This window comes from Dermacentor variabilis, chromosome 1, assembly GCF_050947875.1.
Source record: "Dermacentor variabilis isolate Ectoservices chromosome 1, ASM5094787v1, whole genome shotgun sequence".
Classification (NCBI taxonomy): Eukaryota; Metazoa; Arthropoda; class Arachnida; order Ixodida; family Ixodidae; genus Dermacentor; species Dermacentor variabilis.
This window is the reverse complement of record NC_134568.1, coordinates 114780739-114808288: the sequence shown is the minus strand read 5'-3', so window position 1 is coordinate 114808288 and position 27550 is coordinate 114780739. Positions and strand designations below refer to the sequence as shown.

General features: G+C 44.1%; 1 protein-coding gene across 1 annotated transcript in view; it reads left to right on the top strand.

The window, feature by feature from the left end:
* Positions 1–1103: 1103 nt before the first annotated feature.
* Prosbeta2 (Proteasome beta2 subunit) overlaps positions 1104–27550 on the top strand; it is a 42222-nt gene continuing 15775 nt past the window's right edge. Inside the window, exons 1-5 of the mRNA XM_075693608.1 lie at positions 1104–1202; positions 1501–1582; positions 1665–1762; positions 11877–12017; positions 18793–18967. Coding sequence (XP_075549723.1) covers positions 1138–1202; positions 1501–1582; positions 1665–1762; positions 11877–12017; positions 18793–18967 — 561 coding nt within the window. The 5' untranslated portion in view covers positions 1104–1137. The remainder of the gene's footprint in view (positions 1203–1500; positions 1583–1664; positions 1763–11876; positions 12018–18792; positions 18968–27550) is intronic.

Sequence of the window (27550 nt, the reverse complement as noted above, 5' to 3'; positions counted from 1 at the left end):
TGTGGATTAACGAAGGCAATAGATTTATGGAAACACAGCAAAAAACAATAACAGTGAAAGGAAAGAGAAATGCAGCCATAACGAAGCACAGAGCGCTATGGGGATACAATAGGTACGAGGTCCTCCGAGGTATGTGGAAAAGTGTCATAGTTCCAGGACTTACTTTTGGAAATGCGGCTGTTTGCTTTAAATCAGGGGTACAATCAGGAGTCGATGGGAACGAAAGGTTGTCGCCTTGCATTGGGCGCTTACGGGAAGACTGCAAATGAAGCTGTGCAGGGTGATATGGGCTGGACTAGTTTTGAAGTGAGGGAAGCTCGCAGTAAAATTAAGTATGAAGAACGGCTGAGGAATATGGAATAAAGTAAATGGGCTGGGAGAGTGTTCAGGTATCTGTACACGAAAAACGTTGATTCACAGTGGAGGAAAAGAACTGGGAAGCTTACCAGCAAGTATGGGGCCTGTTGGGTGGGCAACACAGCAACAAAGAAGGTCAAGCGGAAAGTCAGAGAGGCTAAAATAATCTCGTGGCTGGCGGCAATGAAAAAGAAAGCTGCCATGAGTAACTACTTAAGAGGGAAAAAAACGAAATCAGGAAAGAAACAATTTATAATAACTCAAAGGGAAGCTCATTACTTTTCGAAGCGAGATCGGGATGCTTTAGAACAGCGAGAAGGAAGAAGAAGCATGTGCTTGCTGCGGTAAAGCTTGGGAAACAATGGAGCATGTTTTATTAGAATGTGAAGACGTCTACCCAGCGGTCGATTTAGGCACCACTGGCCTCCTTGAAGCCCTTGGGTTCAGCGAGAGCAGTGGAAAAGTAAACATGCCCGCAATAGGGATTAGTAAGAGACGATTCGAGGATTGGTGGAAGAAAAGTAGGGAAACAACAAAAACGGAGACGTGCAAAAGCACAGTTCGCAATAGGGGATCAGAAAATTTGGGTGTGGTAGTTCAGCGTGGTTTTCTTTTCTTTTTCCTTTTTTTTAAATCTAGGTAGGACATTAAGCAGTATAATAGCGAGAGCTTGGTGACGCAACCCACCGCCCCGTTCCAAAGGAGATGCTCATAACATCCATCCATTTATCTTTAGTCCTTCTGTAATCTTTCTATGACAAACAGTAAGCTCCGTCAAAAATGGCCGCTGTCGCTAGTGCTCTCGCCGAGCCTTCTTCGGGCTTTTGCTTTGAAAATTGTCGCAGGTGAAGTGAAAATGAATATTCAAAGATGCCAGCCTAATTAGAAGACATTTATGGCAAATGCAGTGCCGGAACATGCTGTGTAAATTGAGAATGTAGCTGAAATTGCTTGTTTCAGCTACATTGCAATTACCATGATTCGACACATTTCCTTCAGAAATTGTTTATGTTCTGCTCTCTTTTCTATTTTCTTTTTCTGTAGTATGCGATGTATCTTGGAATGTTGTGCGCTTACATGAGAAAAAGAAGGACGTTTTTTTAAACTTGTGCGCGATACCCTTGCAAATTTTGATCTTTTCAGAAATGCCTTCCTGCAATCGCAAGGGCTGCCGATGCCCAAGGCAACAAAGACCGGTACAACCATTGCTGGTATAGTGTTCAAGGTAATGTATATATATTCGTAACATCGTCCTGTGTCCACTATTACGCGCGATGCAACTGACGTCGTGGTTTTATTTTGTTCAGGACGGGGTAATCCTGGGAGCCGACACTCGTGCCACTGCTGGAGGGTTTGTGGCGGACAAGAACTGCAACAAGATTCATTACCTTGCTCCAAATATCTAGTATGGTTTGTTTGGACTATTATCTACCGCGACAAGTTATCTGAACGTGGTTGTGATAATGAGGTGCTCCGATTTGCACATGTGAGCAGTGCTATCTTATGTCGAAGGTTACCCACAGTGTCTTATACGGCTGTCACACGGCGCACTTTTGATCACGATCAAGCCCGATCCGGATCGACTTTCTCGGTCGCGTTGGCTCCTTTGCGCAAAATGCGCGAGGGAGCCAATCGCAGTCATAATTGTCATGGTAAAGCACATCTATTGGCTCTCCATAGCTGCATTACTTCAATTGGTTTGGTTTGCTTTGCTTAGCTTAGCACTAGACACTATAATGTATGAAAAAGCTCTTGGTTTGAGGCGTGCATGCTGCATGAAAGCTCTGTGAAGGTACCTAGGAATATATTTTTTTCTGTTCAGTATCCTAATTACTCTGAAGTAAGCAGTCCTAATTTTCAAAAATAATGAAGCTCTTTAAATTTAAGTTGCTCATTTTTGTTTACTTCCTATGTCATAAGTAAAGATTATGAGATGATGTGCTACCATTCTGTATTATTTATCTATGAAAGAAAAATAGTTATATTTTTATACTACTGAAATGTGATGTAACTTTACAAAGTTATGAATTATTCATTTAGTTCACCTGCGCTTTTTGAACTATTTCTTGGGGCACTTTGGCTCTGCAACTCATTTCAACAGTGGATCTGGCCTTGCTTGCACAGTCATCATGCATACTGCATGCTAAGTAGTTTCTTGTTCCTGAAAGGCCAAATGCATCAAAATTTTGGACCGTGTTAAAGATGAAGATAGAGTTGATATAGATCAACCTCCCTGCAAACTTCTGCAATTGAAATACGAGTGGGTGCATCATGAAAATCTATCAGAAATAGATGTTTTTGGTAACCAAAACTCAAGCAAACACCGCAGTTACCATCCGCTGGATATGATGCACGATGTAGAACATTGTGAACCAGCACACCAACTGGGCATGACCTCCAAGATTGGGCACCACTCACAGCATGTTAAAAATCCGAGGTCATGCTCTGGATTATGCATCACTTGTAACCACCAGTTCCCCCTGTCATCTGCTAATGTGATATAGTAATTACCAGCCCTGAACTTTTCCCATGCTTACTTCAATTGTATATACTACTAATTTATAATCAATTGAGCCATGTTGAAAATTGGTTGTGCTTGGCCTTTAAATAGTCCCTGTAACCACCAGTTGACGCAACACACTTCATTGTCAATTTAGGCAAAAAAAAAACTCAACACAAAGAGTGCCATGGAAATGATCGAGTCTGTGAACAGCGTAATACACACAAGACAAGTAACTCGTCCAAACGCACAGATAATCATGACAACTGTTACTCCCCACTTACAAAACAAACTGCCCACTAATGCACCAAACGAACGTACTCATGAAACATAATGAGGAAACCAACAAACTTAACGCATTAATCTTCAACTTAGAACACTTCCACAAGAACGTTGCCACAATGCATTATGCAGAAATACACGAATCAGCACACAAACACTTAGCTTGGGACACTTTCCACCTAAACTACAGAGAAATACAGCTAGTTTCCCAGCATATCAAATCATTTGTTAAGGACAAATACAGAAAAAAACTACATAAGTCTACCTCAGAAACCACATCCACCAACTCTTTGAAGTCTACCTCAGAAACCACATCCACCAACTCTGTTGACCGTGCCACCCTGAACAACGCAACTACAACAGTCACCTCGGGAACACTCAGAACACAGACAGTGGAAAGTGAAACGTGCCACTGGATGCACACTATTGTAAAAACGAAATCAACGGCAGTTCAAACAGACACAACCGTTACAGACAACACAAAATTCACTATGGAAGTGTTTGCACAGACACCCACATGCCTGCCTGCACACACACAGACTCAAACAGAAACAGAGCTGGCATTTAGTGAGGCATGTGGGAAGAAACCTGCCAAACAGAAACATACCCCATGAAGATCTCACTGCCAAAAGCCTAATAAATGACAACCATTGAATGTTAATAACCCTTCTCTGCCATGAAGCACCAAATTCCTACAGTCTAAAAAACTTACCAAAAAACATGCTAGCTACACCTTCCATCTCAATACATACACAGACTACACAGAACAATATAATTCTTAAAGGACTCGCACTGAAGGCTATACCAGCTCTAGGCGCACTTCCACCACACCGTCATGTAAATTGGCAAACAGCATTATACAATGTTTCACTCTCGCTTTTGAATATCCTCAAGGAACACTGTGAAGGAACAACTGGAAAGTTTTCGCCACAAATTTCAGAACATAGCTCTGATGGAAAATTTAGATCATTACCACAAAAAACAGTCTAGAAAATTGGTTCAGAAACAGAGAAAAAAAAGTGAACTTAATCGAAAAACAACCTTCCATGCAAACAGCCACCTCACGCCAGCAAGAGAGAACTCGAATGTAGAGACACGGAGACGTGGCTGAAGTCTCCGCAAAATTAAGCCAGTCTACAGTTGTAGACGTTTCAAACACATTAAGTAGAGAAGAAATAGGCATGCTTAGCAAGGGACAAAATTTTTGTCCCATGAACAATATAATTAAATGAATTGCAGCTTCACAAGGACCTTTTAGAATTTTCCTGACGAATGCTTAGTAGGCATGTTTTTGCAGACAACGCACCAGACACCGGAACGACACCATTTAGAGCCCAGCCCATTTGGACTGCTGAACCGGAACAAGCCATAGAACTTGACCTTTGACCTATATCTGAAAACTCTCACTAAGGAAATTATAAGCCAATTCAAGACAGCTAAGCGACCTAAATACATAACTGACTCAGAGAGTCATATCATCTCAAATCTTAGTTGCCGGAACGACATTGTCATTAAGGAAGCAGATAAGGGTGGAAGTATAATTATTTGGCCAGTAGTTAAGCACAAGCACAAGGCTTACGGACAGATAAACAACCCTGAACATTACCGTAAGCTAGACAAGATCCGACATTACCACGCACACTGAAAATTACCAACAGGCTTAAATCACTTTTTTCTGATAAATTGGTAATACCGTCATAATTCAAATTTCTTAAACCAAGCAACAAAACTGCATGATGCTACTACCTCCTTCTGAAAATTAATAAAATTCCACCCACTGAACTATACATTGCTAACATCCCAAAGCGTTCGATAGTATCAAATAACAACACTCCAACAGAGAGCCTCTACAAATTTCTTAACCACTTCCTTGATGATGTAACCAAAAAACTTCCATCATTTGTACAACATGCCCCCACCTACTCAAAATTATGGAGGACATTAATACTAAAGGCACAATACTGGAAAACATGATTCTTGCAACACTGGACGTCGTGGCCTTATGCACCAACATTCCAACCCCTGGTGGTTTATCTTTGATAAGAGAAACGCTGTCCAAACACAATGCACAACACTCTATTGAAGTCTACTGGTCTGTTGAATTAGTTCTAATATACAACTACTTCAAATTTGAGGATATTTACTATTTACTACCTACAAATACATGGGACAAGTATGGGTACACCTCTTGCACCAACCTAAACAAACATATTTATGGGGACACTCAAATCAAATTTCCTATCTCGCTGTACAGACAAGCCCCACACATACATACAATACATAGACAACATACTTATAAGGACATGGTCAGAGGAGTCTAAATAAATGTGTAACATTCCTAAATTCCTTTGACCAAACAATACAATTAACATTGGAATCTTCAACTGAATGCATAAACTTTCTGGACACAACAATATGTATTGACAATGGGACACTAAAGACAACACTGTATAGGAAGTCTTTTGATAAACAACAGTACCTACTATATACAAGCCACCGTCCCAGACATTGCGAACAAGGTACCTTTAAAGGTCAAGCCACACAACTATGTCACATTTGCGTTGATAACCAAGACTACATAGACTCAATCACCTATCAAACAGGAACCACCTGAACACTGCCCTTCAAAAAGCCTACACCAATGCAACCAAACTTGAGCGAGCCGAGGTCCTCAAACCCCACCCCGAGATCACAAGAACAACAATGCTGCTTCTTACTAGTACTAAATTCTCAAATGCACTTCCAAACGTGAACATCCTCGGTAAATACTACGCAATTTTCACCAGCAACCAGAAACTTAAGATCTTTCCCGACCTGCCCAGAGTTGCCTACAGACGTAACACTAAATTCAAGGACATTCTTGTACATGCCAAACTAAGGACAAAGAGGAAACCAACATCCACTCCCTGTGGCTACCCCAGGTGCTCCACATGCAAGCATACACGAAGAAGCTCACAAATACACACAAAATTGCGACGTGACTGGCCGCTCGAGGCACTTTGCATGTATTCGTGGGCTTCTTTCACACTCAGAAAAACACTTATGCAGCTTGTATCAAGCAACAGAAAGCTGTATTGGAAGTTTTTCATGTTGCTCTACAATTTTCTAACTGACACTTTTCATCTAATTATAATATTTGAGAAGTTGATTAATTAAGACTGATTATCTAATTAGGCAGGATGAGAAAAATAATAATTGTATCTCCAAGCGATGGCAAATAACATTATTTTGGTTCTGTCCAGCTACATGGCATTTGCGTATTTTTGATGTTTGGTTCAAGTTATGTGGGAAACCCTGCATAATTAGTTACTACAGTAACTAGTACAGCGTCGGATTACCTTAACAAGGTAATATTGGGTCTAACCTGCACGTCAAGCAATATAGTCTATTGCCTAGAGGGTGCCACTTGTAACAAACAATACATAGATGAGACTGGAGAACAAATTGATACAAGACTCACGGCCATTGCGCAGATACAAAACACAATTGCCTAAAGCAGTAGCCAGCCACTTCAATGAACATCAACAAAGCAAGGCTCTATAAACTACAAACAAATTTCCGTTCACCTCGCAAGAGGAAATATAGGGAATCATACCTCAAAAACAAGTTTAAAGTCCTACACCAGATGGGAATCAATTTGGCATATGGCAACCGAGATTCGCTAAATGCTACAACTTAAACCTGAACTTCTCATATTATTAACAAAGGCACAAGAACAGGTTATACCACCAGCTAACCTCAATTCTTAAGTTCACCTATACCTCCATTTCCAGCCCTTCCCTCCCTCTCCCCTACTATTCGATTTAATATTTCCTTCCATGCTTTTACGCATATATCAACCAAATGAGCCCTTTTCCCATGTGCACCTGCCCCCTCCCACTTTTTCTGCTGTCACCCTCCTATTTGTTGTTCTGTTTAATTTTTTATCTTTTCTTTCCCTTTTTACAGTGAAGTTGTTAAGGGCTACTTTCCCCACTATCGTGTCTGCATGTACGAAAAAATACTGAAGATAGTGCAATGCTGGGCCGACCTGCGGCGGAGGTGACGCAGGCGTTAAGCACTCCCCATACATGGGCCGATCCCGAAGATAGTACAGTACCGAACCGACCCGCGGTGGAAGTAAAGCAGGCATTAAACACTCCCCCATACATGGGCCGATCCCCAAAATAGTGCACTACCGGGCCAACCTGCGGCAGAGGTGAAGCAGTCGTTAAGTGCTCCCTATATGTGGGCCAATCCCAAAGATAGTGAAATGCTGGGCCTACCCTCGGTGGAGGTACAGTTTGCCATTAAGGGGCCCATATACACGGCTTCGCTGGTCATGCTTGTTCACCAAGGTGTCTACAAACTGGGAATTTTCAGGGAATTTTAATAGTCTGGAAATACCCAGGGAAAACTCGGGGAATTTTTACTTCTATCAGGGAAAATTAGCTGTACTATTATTGAAAGGGAACGAAAGTCGTGTTAATGCTGGCTCCAGTAATAGACGAATTGCAACGAATCGTCGTTGACGCCGTGTAATCGGCACAAGATATTGCCAGACTCTTTAACGACCGATTTTCCAGAAGCCCAATTTTTCGGACATGCCCGATAATTCGCGCGGCTTCACAGCACCACCACGTACTCCATAGAGTCAATGTCTATTGCCCTGACTGCAGGTCTGAAATGGAATTAATCAAAGCCACCACTGCTGCCATTTCGATTGTCTCGCCGCCTCGAACCGGTGCTCTCACACACCGATCCGCTGGCAGCCGTAGCCACCACTGCACAACGTTAGCCTAGCTGCTTCTACGTTTGCTAGCTTCTTGCCATGCGATGCCATGTTTTTCATTGAAAGAATTCGCCGCTGTCAGCAATGGCACTGACTCCACCTTTGTAATCCTCGCGATTGGCTTCGAAGCTTGCAAAGCACAGCGCATTCCGTAATGCCAGTCTCCGAAAGTTAGCCTCTCCTCAATAGAAAAATGTTACGCGGTGAAGCATAACAAGCGTGGGAAGGGGCAGTTGTCACGGGGCACAGTAAGTATTCTTTAATTATACACACGTGCACTCCCGTCTCCTGTCACAACATGAGCACCGATATGACTAATAAGTGTACTGGCAGGCCTTAAGAGCTTTTTCGAACATGCCTGTGGCAATTTGAGCCCTTGAGAGGAAGCTTTAGCTCGGGCCCAACTCCGACGCGGCATATTCAAATACATGTAAAACACAAAAACATTTTTCTGGGATAACCCCTGGACCGATTTTAATGAAACTTGTTGTATTCGAGAGAGAAAGTTAAATTCTAGTGAGTGTTGGAAGCGGAATGTCAATTTATGTCCTGAATTTTGTTAAAAGAATTTTCAGAAATGCGAAAGTTAAAAAAAATCGAAGAATGAAGTTTGCAAGTTCATAACTCTGCATCAAAAAGAGATATCGCAGTTCTGTAAGCGGCATCCATTAGATCATTGAAAGTGGACAAATTCGATATGTCATGTTATAACTTACGTGAATTTGTTACATTGTTTACAAAGGTTCTGCAAAAGCTGTATTTCCATATCACTACATTTTTTGAGATTCACGTATAGCATATCAATTTTGTCCGCTGTAGGTGTATTATCGAGCGGAATTGATATTCCGATATTGTATTATCATTTTTCGTTTCTGAGTTACAGAATTGTGAACTTGATAGTTTCGTTTTTTGAAAATGTTCGATTTTTGCCAATTTTTAATAAAACATTGAGGACCTAAATAAAAAATTCGAAACGAACATGCACTAGATTTTAAGTTCTTCTTTTAAATGCAACAAACCTTGTCAACTTTGGTGCAGTGGTTGCCGATAAAAACGAATTGTCCTTTTACATGTATTTAGATAGGAGCACCCGAGCTAAAGCTTCCTCTTAACTCTTTCGTTACCACAAGAAAATTGTAGTCTTTTATAGGTCTCGGGAAAAAATATTTACCACTACAAATAATATTCCAGCAACATAGCGTGTTGTGCATGATGAAATTCTCTTTCCAAAAACATACGTTGCCAAACAAAAAATTTTAGGTAAAATATAAAAATTCTAGAAAGCACCATTTTTGCTGCCAGTTGATAAAAACAATAAAAAAACAATATCTCCTAAAACATTAATATTAAAGGACATTTCATATATACATTTCAAAGATAAATAACCGAGGAACAGTGTCTGAAAAAATAAATGCTCAGTACACTCCTTCCTTCGGATACAAAAATGAAACTAAGACCAGTTCATCGCTCATGGCATGCAGTGAAGCAGTTCCTGCATTTTGTGAAGCATAGGAGCACTCCGCATTTTCCCCATAAAATGTCTGGTGTGTGTTCCTCTTTGTGGTCCTCGTAACACATTTCGCAGTTCCGTCTTTTCGGCATCTTCTGAGGATGGGGGGGGTTCGATGAGGAGTCCAGGGAATGCACTTCACCAGTTCGTTTAGAGTCATGCACCTCTTTAGGACCAATCGCTCTCAGCGTAGCTGGGCTACTACAAGATTATGCATCCAAGCATATCTGTTTGCATTTTTTGCAGATTGTCTTTATCACTTGTGCAGAGAAGAGTAGAAAGAAATCCCACGCTGTTGCAAACTGTCTTGCGCTGATCCACAGTGCTGGGCCGAGATATGCTACGGGTGGCCTTCTTGGCGTGAACAGAAATTTCTTTGCTGCTGATGGCAGCACATCATAACCAAGCGAAGTATACACACTGAAGATAATCAGGAGAGCTCTCAGATTGTGCAAAAAGATCGGCAGATAAGTGCGCACAAGGAAGCAAACCGCTCAAGGTCGTAATGGAAACTCGCCGGTGAACAGTTGTGGATGTCCCATGCTGACTAAAAACATAGTCGTCGTCAGAGCTTGAATCTGCTTTGCTGTCATCTTTGGAATCTTAACTCGAGTCCTCATTACTAAATTGAAGTGCAGGTGCAGCATAGTTTCGAGCACGACGCTTTTCTCACGACGCAGCCGCGCGGGATGACGCCGTGGGAGCCATTTTCAATAACTGCGCAGTGACACCGGCAGCACCCCTTGCCTGGATTTTATGAGAGGAGCGAAACCTCTTTTACTCTATTACTCATGGAAACTGGTTGAAAATGCCAGGTCCACATGCTAGACATGCGGCAGACCTTCAGAAATACACTTTGGTGGAATAAAACGACTCGGGACTCCAAACCAAATCTCATTAGTGAACAGGTGGCGTCATTTTTTTATCACCGCTCAGCACTGTCGGACAGCAAAGCCGGCGATATAATTTAATTCTTCGCTTACTAGGAGTCATTTGATTACAAAATTTTGATGCTAGTGCAGTGTAATCGCGAGCGCCACGATTTTTTCTGAAGCGCGGCAGGTGACGGCCACGCCTCTTTGCTACAACATACGCGCAAACGTTCGCAAAAAGGTCCATCAAAAATTACGTCACCGGAGCATGAAAATTTTCACTGATTCTGAAAGTTGAGTGCCTGTACTAACTACTGGATGACCTTAAGTAGATAAAACGGCTCCAACGTGTCGAAATCCAGATGCCAGAATATCTTTTTTGGCGCCTCCACCACACACGGTCATGCTACTTCTGTATACCACCGTGACAACGCCTACATCAGACTACTGAGGCTAATGTCTTTTGAAAGACCAAACCGCTCCTCTCCTACCCTCATCCATTGCCCCCAGACGGTGTTGCCATCTTAACACCTTCAAATTTACCCGATGCACTTCTGCTGCACTACTCAAGTCATCCTTTCAACTCGCGTCTTTTTGTTACTCTTGCACTGACGGGCTTTTCTAAAACCACAAATGCACGCTGCCTGTGAAACCTACTGTTTATGTTCAGTTCTCTGAAGGCTTCCTAACCTCTCGCTCACCAACACCCTCCTATGCCCTTCTTTTTCATTTTTTCCTCTGCTGCCTTCCCACCCTTCCGCTCTTGTTCCCTCATCTTAGAAATAATACCTAAAGACGTTAAGCGACAGCGCTTATTTTCTTTTCAGTGTCTCCCTTTACAATCAATCGCCACCGACAATGACCACGTGATGTAACTCTACTAATCTGTTAAAAACTAACCTGTTTAGAATGACTAGGCTGCCTTTGACAGCGTCTTTGGCCAGCCTTTCCAACTTATCCCTGTTAAATTTTATGCCACAGTGTGCTACTCCATCTGTCGGCCCCCTTCTTGACATAGAGCTCATAGTTCTTTTCATTTTTTTTGTGTGTGTGTAGTGTGTGTTTTGGGCAGTGCTTCACTTCTCATCACACGTCTCATCAAAAGACGAATATTAATATCAGGCACCAGACATGTTCCTCACATTTCAGAAATGTTGTAGGACACTGCATCATATATTAGGGTTTGCTTTGGTCGTCCTGTATTTTCGTGGCATCAGAATTTGAACATTGAATCATTGGCTACTGTGTGAATTGTTCTGAATTACATGTTTTGCCAAGATTCATGAACATTTGGAAAAGCCAACTTGCATTGTACCTTCGCCTCTAACAACAGGCATTTTTTCTCCCTGGTAACAAGGATCCACGTTTCAGCAAGACAAATGCCGTGAAAAGGCTGAATAATCAAATATAGTAACTTTTCTATAGAAGTTTGGGGCAGGAAGCTATTATTCTTGTTTCTCCCTTCCTATCTTTGCATTTTGCGAAGAAACCAGCATGTAGGTTATGGTTAAAAGGCTGTTGTATTTAGAAAAATGTACTTATTCTGACGTTTTGTAATTTTGTATTGCACTCTGTCCTGGTCAGTTGCTGTGGTGCTGGTACTGCTGCTGACACGGTAAAGACAACAAGAATGATATCATCGCAGCTGGAGCTTCACCGCTTGGCCACTGGACGGGTTGTTCCTGTGTGTACAGCAAACCGCTTGTTGAAGCAAATGCTCTTTCGGTAAGCATTATCATTTTTAGAGTTTCCCGTGTTTCAGATGCAATTTGCACAATTTCATTACTAGCCTCTGGCATCTAGAGTAATCGGACCTGGAGCAACAGCTTGACATTGTCTGGAGCTACGTGCTGCCAGGTGCTGTACAGTTTGGTTCTTTATGTGCTTGATGCTGAAATTGACTAACGTGGTCATTCAGAACAGGACTAACATAAAGTACTAGTAATACACAGCTTACTACATTATAGTGGTGCTTGCATGCAGGTGTAGTAAAATATAGCAGACAAAGAATATACTGTATCTACTTGAATCTAACGTGCACTGTTTTTCCGATAAAACGGTTCTAAATATTGCGTGCGTGTTAAAATCGAGTGCTACCCTAAATCTGCGTTACCATATCGCCATTGGCATTTCAAAATAGCTGCCTTGTACGCGCTTTGAGCCTAGCTGCTGTAGCTTCCTCCATGTGCTGTAGTATGTGTGCTTAGGTTAGTACACCGTCCATCTTCCCGTTTTCTGCGTTTGCTCTGTAAGCATGGAAGCGCCGACTGTGAAGACATGCGATACCGCAATTAAAAGGAAAGTCATCATGTGTGCGGCGACGGACAGAAATCGGACCGCATCACAGGTGTCCGGAGTGCCCAAAACTTGCGTGCAGGACTGGCGCAAACAGAAGAGCCGTTCTACTCCGGTAGCTGCTGTGTATCGATCTACGATGGAGACAGAGTCTATGCATCTAGGCGCACCACGATGCATTCTTGTTGCTTAGTTCACGTTAAAGCAAGAGGCCGCACAAAGGACAGCACTTCCTCACTCCAGTGTTTTGATAAGAGTTTCTACAGTCGCTGGGTGAGACGTGTTCATATTTGCTTGTGTGTGCGTGACGCCATGCTTGTTAATTTAGTTAGTAAGCGAATGTTAAAAAGTTTATACGGCCCATAATACTATCCTTACTTTTCATATAGCTGTCTACTAATTTGCTATCGCAATCGATGCTTCGCCTTTTGGGCGAAACTGTGCCTTCTTCTATTTATCGTAACTTTAGTGTATTTGGAGTAAATGTTTGTTTTTTCAAATGGGAAAAGTTGTACTTCTGTATGAAAGAATGAGGTGCGCGGTACTGTAAAGGACTTTTCTTTTTTTAACTCATGGAAAACGGGTGCACGTTAAGATTGAAGGTGCGTTAGAATGAGTAAATACTGTAATTTCACAGAAATCGAGATAATAAATATACAGATAGGCATAGGTCGGCAAACTTGTTCATGAGTCGGCTCACTCGGACATAGACTGACCCATGAGTCTAGAGTTTCAGTGAGTGCGGCTGTGTAGAATTTTGGCGAGTCTGAGTCCGAGGGAGCCTGGCTGATAGAATTTTGATAAGTCTGAGTCCGAGTGAGTGAGTGAGTGAGTGAGTGAGTTCTAATTATTTCGCTAACCTGTAGTCCATTTAAAAAGCTAAAATTGTGGCGACGGTTCCAACGTTAAAAGTTTAAGCAAGTGGCGTGCCCTGTACTTCGAGTGACGGCATCAAGAGAAGAAAAAAAGACCACAGCACGGAACTGCACGGTGCGCCTGCCGCATTATCAGCAGCATAAAGCTCGCTGCGCTCTTCCATTCCATCACACACATACAATCTTTATGTACACACCTGTAGTGCCGGTCCAGAGCCTTCGCAGCATCGGCAACGCGCAGTCTAGACGTATAGCGCCTGCTTCCAACTCACTCCCTGCCCGGTGCTTTTTTTTTTTTTTTTTTTTGTTCCTAAATCTGCTCACTCTTTGTGCTGTTGCAACTGGGGGTCTGAAGATTTGTGGTATCCATTCAGCATGGAGGAGTAAGGGAACATGGGGCTGGGTTCAGTATTCAAGATGTTTTATGCACACGTTTATATTACATTTTTACAAGAGTTTTTCAAGAAGTGCAGAAAAATAAGTTTATGAAGAAGTTCCAGCAGCCGATCTCTCCAATTGCCTGTCTCCTTTTAAACCCTGCGTTGTCATTGTCCAGTCGCCTTCCTCCAATTTGGCGTTAGGAGACAGGTGACATCATGTCCCACCAATCCGGAGGGGGTAGCCCTTTCCCTCTGAAGTGAGCTACGCACAACACTGTATATGAACAGGTGAGAGAGGTGTGGGAAACACTGACTCCTTCACCGGTGCGTATGCAGCAGTTTGGGTGGATGACAGGTGAAGGACTGTTGCCTCCTGACAGAGGTACTCCTGGAGGAACCTGTCTTAGCAGATCTCCCCACCATCTTTGTAGAACTTCTCCTGGTAGGACTCCACTGGTGGCCATTAATCATCTCAGTTGAGGATAGCTTTGACAGGGCCGTCGGCCCATTCCCCATTATCATGTTATCCGTGACCGATGGTTGTTGCGGCATAAATGGCCAATCACAACAGTGCCTCCGTGGCACCATAGAGGGAGTTTGAAAGGGAAACAGTTTGAAAGGGAAACGTGGGAAGCCTTGCGGGCGAGTATGAAGCATTGGTTGCTATGCGAACGTAGCTTTTGCTTTCGCTTTCACCTTTGTTGGTAATGTTGGTAATATTTTTTGTTAGTGTAAACGGCATTGACTGGCAGAAAGTATACGACGAAAACAATGTTGATGCAGCTTATGTAAGTTTTAGCCATAACATTAAGAGAAGGGAAGAGAGTCATATGGATCAGAGAGCAAACTGGGATAACCAATATTTTAGTTGAAATTAATAGAAAAAATCATGCAGATCCCATGCATTGTGGGAATCGATGTAAGCGAAGCTTTTCGTGCTGTTTGCTTTGATCGACGATAATTAGCCATGTTGATAATGTCATGTTGATGGCAAATGTTTAATTTCTTCGGAATTTAGTGCAGTACCAGAGTGGTGAGTTGATGTTAAACGTTACCTTGTATGCACCACTGCTGTTTGTGCAGTGTTTGCGAGACATGTTTGCTTGAGGCATCTTTATGGCATCATGGTTCATAACCTTCGAGAAGGTTAACATTGTCATTGCCTCACACGGCATATTGCATCGTGGTAGAGGTGTTAAACTTTGATTGAATTGTGGAGCTCCATGTGCCAAAACCACAATATAATGATGAGGTGTGCCGTAGGGATGGGTTCCAGATTAATTTTAAGCCCCTGGGGTTCTTTAACATGCACCGAATTCTAAGTACACGAGCATTTTTTTGTATTTCGGCCCCGTTGCAATGCGGCTCCTGAGGTCCGAATCGAACCCGCAACCTTGAGCAACGTCATAGCCACAAAACTGCCGGGGTGGGTGCAAAAGTGTTGATTTTACATGCGGCCGCTTCCATAGTGTCGTCTAGATGTTACAGTGCTTAATTCTGGCTTTGCGTCTGCACACCCTGCGTCTATTGTCCGCTTGACAAATTTGCATGGTGTTAATTATTCAGAAATAGTAGGAATGTACCATAACGTACCTTGAACTTAAATTTATCTAGTTAGTCTGTAACTGCTGTCGTATCTAGTAGTAGCGTTTCCTTGCCTTCTTATGTCGCCTTTCCTTCTCCTGCCCTCCCCCATGTATGTGTGCTGCAAGCAAAGAGTGACAAGGTCGTTATTCACTTGTTTCGTGACTGTGTCTTTTCTATGCATTCTCTGCCTCCTCTCCCTATCTGCCATCTACCATATTTACCTCCCCTCTGGACTGTTCCATGTTAGTACAAAGATAAGTGCTGAAGTTTCTGCAGTGCTTTTGCCGCTGGATCAGGGATAATTGCAGCCATCCAGAAATATTGTGACAACGCAACAGAAAGCTTCAAACAAGTTTCTCATGTTGCCTTTCCTCTCTGCCATGCTTCTGCCATGTATATGCACATTCTGAACGACGTCCTGACACAGCGTGCAAGACAGCAACAGCAGCAGCAGTGGAAAGGTCGAAGGAAGAGGCAAAGAAAGCTTTGCTTTAAAAATGGAGCTTGGCACGCTATGTAATGCTTAGGGCAGATAACAGCTGGACCATTAGAGTTCTAGAATGGGTGCCAAGGGAAGGGAAGTGCAGTCAAGGACAACAGAAAACTAGGTGGGGTGATGAAATTAGAAAATTTGCAAGCACTAGTTGGAATCAACAAGTGCAAGACAGGGGTAATTGGTGATTGCAGGGAGAGACCTTCGACCTGCAGTGAACATAAAAATAGGCTGATGATGATGATGACACATCAGCAGCACACGAATGAATGTTTTTTGTTGAAAATCTAGATGCATTGCCTATGTCCTCCTTCTTAAATAATTTTTCTTTAGTATCCCTTTAAGTGAGCTTGGACCTCACATGGTTGATATTTTAAGTAACACACTTTTCCAGCCTCTTTATTTATTATTATTTATTTATTCAATACTGCCAGCAGTCTTTTGGCAGTCACAGCAGAAGTGGTACAGCTTCATGGACAAGTACAGAAATTAACACAAGTCATCAGTACACCAAGGAGTGGCATAATAAATTGACTAGCAGACTAATAAGTAACAAGCATAACAAGAATAAGTAATAAGCAAACCAAGATTGTGGGTGCATAAGGCATTTCATCAAACCATCAAAGAGTATACGAAATCACGAACGTGGTGTAAAAACCCTTACGAGTAACAAAAGTAAATTCAAAACACTATAGACAATGCCAATAAAAAGCATTCTAATGACGTTACCTGCATAACATCACAAGGAAGTGAGTTCCATTCAAGAATTGTTCTTAGAGAGAGAGTAATTATAGGTATTTGTTATCGTTTGGGGCATTATTAGGGTCCTTTTGTGTTTGCTTCGGGTCTGTCATGCTGTGTTGTACTGCATGTAGGTGTGAAAGTCAAATTTTCTTCTGCTTGTTAAAATATTAAAAAGCATTTGCAGCCTACATAGTTTGCGGCATGACTCCAGTGAGGGCAGTCCAGATTGGGTATGCAAGTTACAGACACATGTCTACCAAACTTGTGGCAGATAAATCGCAGTGCTTTATTTTACGCAATTTCTATACGGCGGGTGTTACTTTTGAAGGCGGAAGCCCTGATGGTCTGGAGAACACGGCATGCGGTACAGAAAGTCATGTGAGCTCGCCTCGCGTAGACACACGCTTGTGCCACTGCTAGCGCGTTCGTCATCGTCGTCTTCCACAACTGGCTCCGATGTCGCTCACCATGCCAAAAAAAGAAAGTCAAAGTTAAGATGGAGTTAATTCAGGCACTCGAACCCACGACCTTTGGTGGGAGTCAAACCCTCGAGCTTATATGGAAGTCGTACCCACGACCTTTGGTGTTAAGGCGAAGTTAATTAAGGCATAGTTAATTAATATATAGAGTTAGGGCACTTGAACCCATCACCTTTGGTGCTAGTTAAGGCACTGTTAATTTAGGTAACGTCAATTAAGGCACTTGAACCTAGGACCTTTGGTGGGAGAAAGCAAGTAACAAGAAGTAACAACGCATTCAAATGAGGATGTTCAATAATTTAATGAATGTCTCTTTAGTGTGCAGGCTTTTGCCTTCACCCTCTTTGGCATATGGTAAAGTGACTGTCAATTTTAGATACTGGTCCCAAACAGTGTCAGCATATTCAAGAGCCGGACACATAAGGAATGTGTAAGCAACCAATTTTGTTTTGCTCGTGGTGTGCTTCAATCAGTGCTTTAGCAGCTACAGTTTCTTTGATACAGCCGATACTGTATGGTCTACATGAGCACTCCAACTTAAATTTGAACTAAAGTATACACCTAGACACTTGAATTCACTAACTGGCATGATTTCTTTGTTGTTAGTTTCCTATTTAAAGTAATGCGGTTGTTTCTTGTGCGCCATAGTCATGTGTGTACATTTAGAAATAATAATATTCCTGTCCCAAGTGCGACACCTGTCAGGCACTGCAGCTAAGTAGCTATTAAGAATAACTTAGTCATTTTCAGATTTAATGCTGTGATACGAAACGCAGCATCTGCAAGGAATTGTTTATTAACAGGAGAATAGAATGACAGGTCATTTAAATAAATAAAAGAAGAAAGGAGCAGGCCCAAAGCTGAGCCCTGTAGGACTCTGGATATAACTACCGGTAGTAGCAAGGATGATTTAGATGCTCTTATTTGAACACACTGGCTTCTCTCTGAAAGGTATGAGTCAAGCCACCATAATATCTTTTCATTCTTTAGAAATTTCCATAGTTTGTACATGAACTTGTTGTTTGATATTCCATCAAAGGCCTTTTGGCAATGTACTATTAAGATAATGTCAATTTGACTGCCACTGTTACCACTGTTTAGTGGAATTCTTCTATAGGAAACATTTGAAATGTTATAAATACCCCTTGTGTCTTTTGATAGTCACTCCTGCGAGATTGTGTTGATGTGTTTTTAGGAGTAATGGCAACCTCTATTTATCTATAATGAAAGTTCTGGCAGCACCTTCATGATTGCCCACCACAGTTTCTTAGTGGCTGTGGCATTCCACTGCTGAGCACACAGCCATTGGCTCAATTCCCGGCTGCAACTACTGCATAATGAAAAAAATTCAGTGCACTGAGCTTTGGGTGCATGTACTGCATGGTAAAGAACTGCCAGTGACTAAAATTAATTGCCACTATGACATTTCTCTTTAGCCCCTGTGTTTCTTTTAGATACTGAACCCAATCAGTCAGTCAATCGGTTGGTCAGTCAGTCTTGGGGGACATGTTTTGTCATTTGAAAGGTGCACTGTGTTGTGGATGAAGGAAAATTTTTCTGGGACTAAGGTTGTGGTTCCAAACTACGTGATGTGTAGCTTTGCATATTTTTTAAAGTTGGGTACACCTAGTGCCGCTTTCTTCCCAGGTACCAAGGCCACATAAGTGCAGCGCTGGTACTTGGGGGAGTGGACACAACTGGCGGTGTCCTTTGCAGTATTCACCCACATGGCTCTACAGACAGGCTTCCTTATGTGACCATGGGGTCAGGATCCTTGGCTGCAATGGCTGTCTTTGAGCGTGACTGGAAACCCAACATGGCAGTATGTAATCCTTTTGTTGCCTTACATATATGTAAAATTAGATTATATGTTCAGTCTAGGGTATTTTATTTTGCTCTTACATTGCTCTCTCTGTCTGTATCTCTCTTTTCCCAAATGTACTGTTGTACTGTTCTGAGGTGATTAAGTGTGGAAAAAAGCACTATTGGGCATTGCCCAGAAGCTCTTTGCCATGAAACTGCTTACTGTTTATCATATGCTAAAATAAGTCACAAATTCTTTAGTGAATGCAAATTAAAGAAATCAATCTCATGGTTGAAAAACCAGGTCTTCGCCACACCCGTCATATAGAACGAGACATGGCGGAGCTTGAGGAGATCATCTCACCGATTAGCAGAGCTTACGCGCTCGTAATCGTCCAGTCTTCAACACCTTCACCGCGAAGACCATCGGAACAGGTGGGCTCACACCGGTGGCCACTGATTAGCAGAGAAGGTGTGGCTTGCGGTGTCGAGATGGGTACGGTAGAAGCGCCAGGCTGCTCAGTCTGCGACTTGCTGGCGGACAGTGGGCACAAGTGGCGACCTGAACGAAACACCAGGGAGTAGGCTAGGCATGCAGAGGACGGGGAACTAAGAACCACCTCTACCACTTGCGATGTCACAGTAAGGGCTGAACTTTATTGAGCCTGAGAGACGCGGCGAAGGACCCTCGGCACAGTCCACTATGATGATGCGCCTACATGCACGATGAAGAAGGGCACACGCAATGATAATATACAGATGATGAAGAGCTGCACAATAAATGCCCACAATATAGCCATAAGAATAGTTCAGGTATAGGAGCAGAACAATGCCTCTAGACCTGTAGTTCACCCAACTACTCTCTGCATTTGTGTTGTATATTACAATTAAGTAGCTTTGGTGCTTGTTTATTCAGTGACAGCCTATGACTCAACACTGGTAGGCTGGGCTTTTCACTACCATTTCCACGAAGGTGGCTCTTTTCACCTCCTGAATAAGTGAGACCTCATTATAATGAACTCACATACAATGCAGTCCACTTACAGTGATATCAAGAAGAACGAAAAATCCTATCGTTATCTATCTGGACTGCCGTAAAAAAAAAAAAGGCTGCCGAACATACTCTTCTAGCTCCAAAACCAAATTTGCCACTTGTGCTTAAAGCATAGACGTAGATAGTAGGCTGTGAAAAATAAAACATTTATTCATAGCTCTAAACAGCTTGTCAAGCATTAGGCATGCAGAAATACAGTCAAACACGGATATATAGAGCCCACATATATCGAGTTACTGTCTGTATCGAACTCGTAAATTATCCCCTTGAAAATTCTGTGTAAAAGTATGGAAATTTGTTATCGAATGGTATTTTTACTTGCCATTGGACATATAGAATGCCCTGCGAGCTCTGCACTCGCGAACTCCACGCCTTCGTGGCACCGTGCCTCCGCCAAAACCCTAAACGCTCGGAAAATGTGATAGCGAGAGGGAGGGAGGCTCGGGCTGCAGTACTCTCGCTGCGCACATTCTCCGACTTGCGGAATAGCTTTTTTTTCTCTCTCTCTCTCCCTCTATTATCACTCATTCTTCCCCCGTGTAACCATAGTGATCGGCTCGGAAAAGGTAAGAGTGCAGGAACGAAGGCGCCGGCGGCCTCCTCCTTTTGCCTTTTTTTTTTTCTTGTTGCTTTTTCGTGAGTTTCGCTCAGCCAACAACAGCTCGCGCCTCGTACATCGCTCATAGCGCATCGCTGTCGCCCTCAGAGGAGGCCGTTGCGAGCGCTGTGTTGAGGGAGGCTGTTCATATCCTTGTGTTTTGTGCGCGTTCTTGTGTATCGTGCGCATTATTGTTTTGCGTGCATCTCACGACACGTGTGACTGGATCGTGGTGGGCTGGCGCGGAAGCAATGGCCACAGCAAGCACAAGCAGCGGCAAGAGGCGCAAGAACCTGGACTTTGCGACAAAGCTGAAAGTCATTCAGCACGTTAAGGCGGGTGAGAAAAGTTCGACGGTGGCAGACAACTTCAGGATTCCTCGGAGCACTCTAAGCACCTTGTTAAAAAACAAGGCGAACATAAAGTCAAAAGCGGCGGAGCAACGAAGGTCGGGAGCTCGTCATGTGCGCACTCCTGCCCATGAGAGAGTTGAAAAGGCTCTCTATGTGGGGTTTTTAGAGGTCCGGGCTAAGAACATTCCGGTTGATGGCCCAGTGTTAATGGCTAAGGCCAAATGGTTCGCCACTGCACTTTGTGAAGACAACTTCGCCGACAACACAGGGTGGCTGCACAGGTTTAAGAACCGCCATAAGATAGTTGGCAAAACTATTTCTGGCGAAAGCGGAGCCATCATCAGCCAGGATATCCAGCAGTGGATTTCGAAGGAATGGCCAGAAATTTGCGCGAAGTTTTCTCCCGCGGAAATTTTCAACGCCGACGAAACTGGATTGTTTTGGCAGATACTGCCCAGCAAGATGCTCGACGTCCGGGGCAGCACGTGTCATGGGGACAAGATGAGCAAAGTCCGCGTGAGCGTTCTGCTCACAGCTAACATGGATGGCTCTCGAAAGCTCCAGCCCCTTGTGATCGGCAAAGCAAGGGCACCGCGCTGCTTCAACAACTGTAACCAGCTCCCCGTCCGCTACGCCTTCAATAAGAAGGCGTGGGTGACACGTCAGCTGTTTACAGAATGGTTGCAAGCGTGGGACGCCAAACTGGGCAAGTCGAGGTGTCATGCTTGCCTTCTCGTCGATAACAGCTCGGCCCATCACACCACCTGCGAGCTCGAAAACATCGAGCTCAAGTTTCTGCCTGCGAACATGACAGCGAAGCTGCAGCCGCTCGACCAGGGCATCATTAAGTCGTTCAAGGTCGGTTACAGGAGGCGACTCATTGATAGGCTTTTGGTGAACCTCCGCATGGGCACCGAGCTTAAGGTTGACCTGCTGGGGGCCATTCAAATGATGACGGGCGCCTGGAGAGACGTGAAGCTGGATACCGTGGCCAACTGCTTCTAGAAGGCAGGCTTCGTGACGGCGAAACTTTCCGAAACCTGCGAAGACGGCGACGCCGACGAGTGCATGGACGACGCGTTTCGCAAGTTGTCATCTTTTTTCCCGGCTGCCATTCCAGCCGAAGTGTCTGCTGACGATTTTGTGAACTTTGACAGCAATGTTCAGGCTTTTGCGAGCCTCACTGCAAAGGACATTGTAGCTGTAGTCGCAGGGACCCAGTCTGACAGCTCGAGTGGCGACGAAGATCGTCCGGACGAGGGGGCGGCTACACGCTCGTACTCCGCCGAAGTAGCGGCAGCGTTCAGCTTGATTCGCCGTTGTTGCGGCGACATGGAAGGAACCGAGCTGTTGCACTCGTACAGCCTTGATAAGATCGAGGTCAGCGTCTTTAATTTCATTTCCAAGGCAAAGAAGCAGGCCAACATAAGCGATTTTTTTTTTTCACGCAAGTAAAGCATTATGTTGCGTCGTGTGTGCTGAATTAGTTGTCATTCTTGAATGCGCCGATTGATAGGTCACCGTCCGCCACAGGTAAAGTCTCAGGGCCTGTATTTTTTTATATCGAATTTTTAATATATCGAATTAATTCACGATCCTCTTCGAGTTTGATATATCCATGTTCGACTGTAGTCGGAAACCTGCTCTTGCTTTCGCAGGAATTTCAGATTCACAATTGCTGTATGCATTGCGTCCAGCGGCTGTGCAAACACTGGTGGCAATAACTTAGCGTGCATGAAATCAGTGAGTGACTCGATCGACGACAGCGCACTTTGCATGAACATCGGGGTCGGTGTCAAAAATGGGCCACTGTAAGTCTCGTCGTTACTGCCGCTGCTGTCGTCACCTCTGTCTGTTGTGACAACGATCACCCCGTCGGATATCTCTTCACAGAACGAGGCATTATCATGTGCACTCGGGAACTCCTCCATAGACAAGAATGGCACCACCGGGCGGCACTGTTGCGCCAGCGTGAGAGCGCCGCATGCGGGGTAAAATTTAACTAGTGGGTGTACACTCTGCCATCTCTCGTTTGCATCGCCTTGATTGCCTCTTGCACTGCAGGTGTTTGGGTGCGTTTCGTACTGCACGCGGTGTGTGCCTGTGCCTGTGTGTGTGTGTGTGTGTGTGTGTGTGTGTGTGTGTGTGTGTGTGTGTGTGTGTGTGTGTGTGTGTGTGTGTGTGTGTGTGCCTGTGCCTGTGTGTGTGTGTGCCTGTGCCTGTGTGTGTGTGCGCGCGTGCGCGCGCGTGGACGTTTTATTCAAAGGACGATGTACACGCTTCTGTTTGCCTTTAAGAAGATCGATGCGCTTAACGATTATTTTCATGGCTGCAATGTGGCCATGTAAGTGACGGTGGGACGTGCCCCCACTTGTCAAGTACATTCTTTATTTCGGGAAATCCTCGGTGCACGCACACACACACAGTCCGCGTTTCATCCCGCTGCACTGCATGCGGCTTGCTCCGCCGATTACTTCACTCACTCAGTTCCCGCATGCCAACTGTGCACACATCCGTTCCAGCGTATCTAGTTAGCGTATAGCGTATCTAGTTCATTGTACTTTGTATTCACATGTTCTATGAATAATGTTGTATCAACGCTTACATAGTAACAATATGCCCACCTGCTATGGTCTCGATAAAGAGACTGGCAGTATTGAAAATAAATAAATAAATAAATATTCTATCTCCCCGCCACACACCGTTGCCTACTTTCCCGTGCCTGCTACTCTACACAGTTGCCTCCCGGTACCCTCACAGGCCTATAATTTTTCAGTTCTTTAATGTCTCCCTTTTTGTGGATTAGTATAATGTTGGCATTCTTCCAGTTCTATGGGACCTTTGAAGTCGATAGGCAGTTCGTATAAAGAACCGCTAGTTTTTCAAGCATTATGTCTCCACCATGTTTGATTAAATCGACTGCTAGTCCATCTTCTCCTGCCGATTTTCCCCGTTTCATGTCTTGCAAGGCCCTTCTAACTTCATCGCTGGTTATAGAAGGAGCCTCTCTAACCTGTTCATTACTACTTTAAATGAAGGTATTGTTTCTGCTTTGGATACTGTACAGGTCAATATAGAATTCTTCCGCTGCTATCTTTGAGATTACTGATGATATTACCCTGTCTATCTTTCAGTGCGTGCATCTTGGTTTGTCCGATGCCTAGTTTTCTTCTCACTGTTTTCAGGCTGCGTCCATTTTTTTACTGCTTCCTCAGTCTTTCTCACATTATAATTTCGAATATCCCTTAATTTCTCCTTGTTGATTAGTTTTGAGAATTCCGCCAATTCTATCTGATCTCTTACATTCGACACTTTCATTCTTTGTCATTTACTTTATTAGGTCCTTTGTTGCTTGGGAGAACTTACCTACTGGTTGCCTTGAGGCCTTACATCCCACTTGAGTTGCTGCTTTTGAAGCCAGCCTAGTTATGGTTTCACTCATTGCCTCTATATCATCTTCATCTCTCTTTTCTAAGGCTGGAAATTTGTTTGAAAGTGCCAAGCTAAATTGGTCTGCTTTTACCCTTACTGCTTCTAGGTTGGCACTGCACTTTGCCCTACCTAACACTTCTACATCCTGCACTATTCTGGGATCAGCAGAAAGTATGAAATCAATTTCATTTCTTGTGTCACCATTAGGGCTTTTCCAGGTCCACTTTTTGTTCCAACGCTTCCTGAAGAAGGTGCTAATTATTCACAGCTTATTCCTTTCCACGAATTCTACCAACACCTCTCCTCTAGTGTTTCTAGAATCGCCGCCGTAGTTGCCAAATGCTTGTTCACCAGCCTGCTTTTCCCCCCACATTTTCATTGAAGTCTCTCGTTACTACAGTATACTGAGTCTTCACTTTTCTTATCGCTAATTCAACATCTTCATAAAACTGATCTGCTTCATCATCATCATGACTGCAGCTTGGAACGTAGGCTTATACTACCTTTATTCTATACCTCCTATTTAGCTTTATTACGACTACTGCTACCCTTTCAATAATGCTATAGAATTCGTCACTGTTGCCCGCTATGTCCTTATGGATTAGGAATCCTACTCCAAACTGCTTCTTATCTGGCAGTCCTCTATAGAAGAGCACATGGCCATTTGTCAGCACTCTATAAGCTTCACCATTTCTTCTAACCTCACTAAAGCCAATGATATCCCAAACAATGCCTGATAGTTCCTCAAAGTGTCCTGCTAGGCTAGCTTCACTCGACAGGGTTGGAGTGTTAAAGGGACACTAAAGGTTACCAGAAACTCAAGTTAAAGTGGTAGAGCAATGTTCTAGAACGTCTAAGGCGTCAATATAATCGCGAACAGAGCTTTAGTAACCGAGAAATTGAGGTAAATGCATGACACGATTTGAGACCCCCCAGCGACATTCCGGTACTAGACCGATGACGAAAGGTCTCCTCATAATTTGTGTTACTAATACTCAACTACTCGTATTAAAAATATCATTTCATTCGATTATAAGCCGGAAAAAATGCTACTTGTGTACGTCTATTCGATTCTAGGAAAAAATAACATTTTGACGTTACCCTGCAGTAATATGGGTGTTCGAAAGGTTTCGTTTTCGCTCGACTCTGCGCCGCGCACGCTTTGGAGTTTCAGTAGTTTCGTTATCGCGTCGTGCTGTGAGGGTTCTGCTCGCGAAACTTTCATTTGGAACAAGCAGCGAGAATGCCACGTCCATGTGATGTCGTGGGAAGCCCTCGTTGCTTTCCCGCTCCGGAGAGCCGGTGTCGAGGCCGCCGTCGTAGTACGCAACGACGCCGGCAGTGCGAGCCCTCAGAAGCAGGTCGCGCTCGTCGGTGCTCAAATCGCTGAAGTTGAGCCCACCATCGCGAGCCAATCTGTCGGTGTCAGGGTCCATTGCGACGAGCGTCGAAGTTAGCGTCATAGAATGAAGTACCAGCTTATGGGCGTCTTGCGCTGGAGTGTGAGGTATAGTAGCGGCGCCTGGTGGCGGTGCGGGAAACGACATCTGGGTCGTGCCAGCTTGGGTCGTATTGAGCCCTGGCTGTGGCGAAGCACGTTTCTAGGCCGAGTTTTGCGTCGATTCGCACATTTTTATGCCCTGTTGCGAGTGCGAAAAGGCTCGTCGCTTCTCATAGACCACGCCGACCACGCTGCGAGCTCGCTGCAGCCTATAGTTTAACGAAAACGGACTCTCCGTGTGCCGTGGGACGTAATGTGGGACGTAATTCGTTTCTCCTTCCGCTAGCCACCATACTCCCGCTTTCGCTCTGCTGTCGGCTCTGTCTTGGCTCTGTTTCTGGCCGCGCGTTCGCGTTTTGCGCAGAAAAGCCGTAGCGCCGTCTGCGGACGCCGTTCTACTCACCGATGGCGCAACGTCACTATGAGACCATGATGTCAGTTCTCCTCGATCGGAGGGCGGGCGATTTGAACTGCGCTAGAGGTACGCGGACGCTTCAGAACGCATTTTCTCTTAAAATAAGTCTCTCCTTGGCACGAAACAAGCGTTTCGAGGTTTCTGGGATGGTATTTCAACAGTCCACGTTGACTTAATAGTAACCTTTAGTGTCCCTTTAAACGTTGCAAGGGTCAATTTCCATTGGCGGCCTGTCCGGGTCCAGAAATTCTTAGCACCCTCTGCCGCGTTATAGGTCTGACCACCGCCTTGGTCAGGTGCTCTCAGCTGCTGGGTACTGAGGGCCATTGGGTAATCGAGTGAGTCATTTGGGAGGGAGTGGCTGAATACTGTACCAGGGAGGCCAATTCCTGTTCTGGTGAGGGAGTGTCTTGTTGAAGCTTAGTGGGTCTTCCTAATTTGGTTGTACCTGGATTAGTATAGCCCCACTTGCTCTCCGCGTCGTTGCCAGTGTCAGGCATCACTCCAAGCTTCCAAGCATCCAAGCTAGCTCAGTCAGATAACCCTGCTGGCTGTCAGGCTACCTTAGGTCGGAGAATTACAGCCCAGGTGATCCTAGGCGCCTCAAAACATGCTTGAATTATCCACGATATGCTGGTTTTGCTGATTGCGGCAGGTGGAACGGCATAATTTTTCTCAATGGGTCTAGCATTGTGGTTTCGGAGTCTCCCGTACGCATGCGGCCATGAACGCAGCTAGATACACATTTCCGTCGAATTTGAACAGCACTTAAAGGTAGTGTGTAAAAAAATAAAATGAGAAAAAGAAAGAACTTTAAGCACTTACCGGGAATTCACTAGTCGCATATGGAGGGAGGTATACCAAACAGCTCACTGTCTCGCCTGCCTACCTCAGGCATCGGAGAAGTCTTTCCGAAAAGTATTTCTGAAGTAGTCTAATTTGAATTCAAATGCATTTCTCGACTTCGATAAAAAGTGGTTCATGGTCCCTTTAGCCAAGAAAGCGCGAGAGTGGGGTTGAAGATTAATATGCAAAAGACAAAGATAATTTTGAATAGCCTGGCAAGGGAACAAGAATTCAGGATTGCCAGTCAGCCTCTAGAGTCTCTACAGGAGTATGTTTATCTAGGTCAATTACTCACAGGGGACCCTGATCATGAGAAGGAAATTTACAGTAGATTAAAGATGGGCTGGAGTGCATAGGGCAGGTATTGCGAAATCCTGACTGGGAGCTTACCACAGTCGTTGAA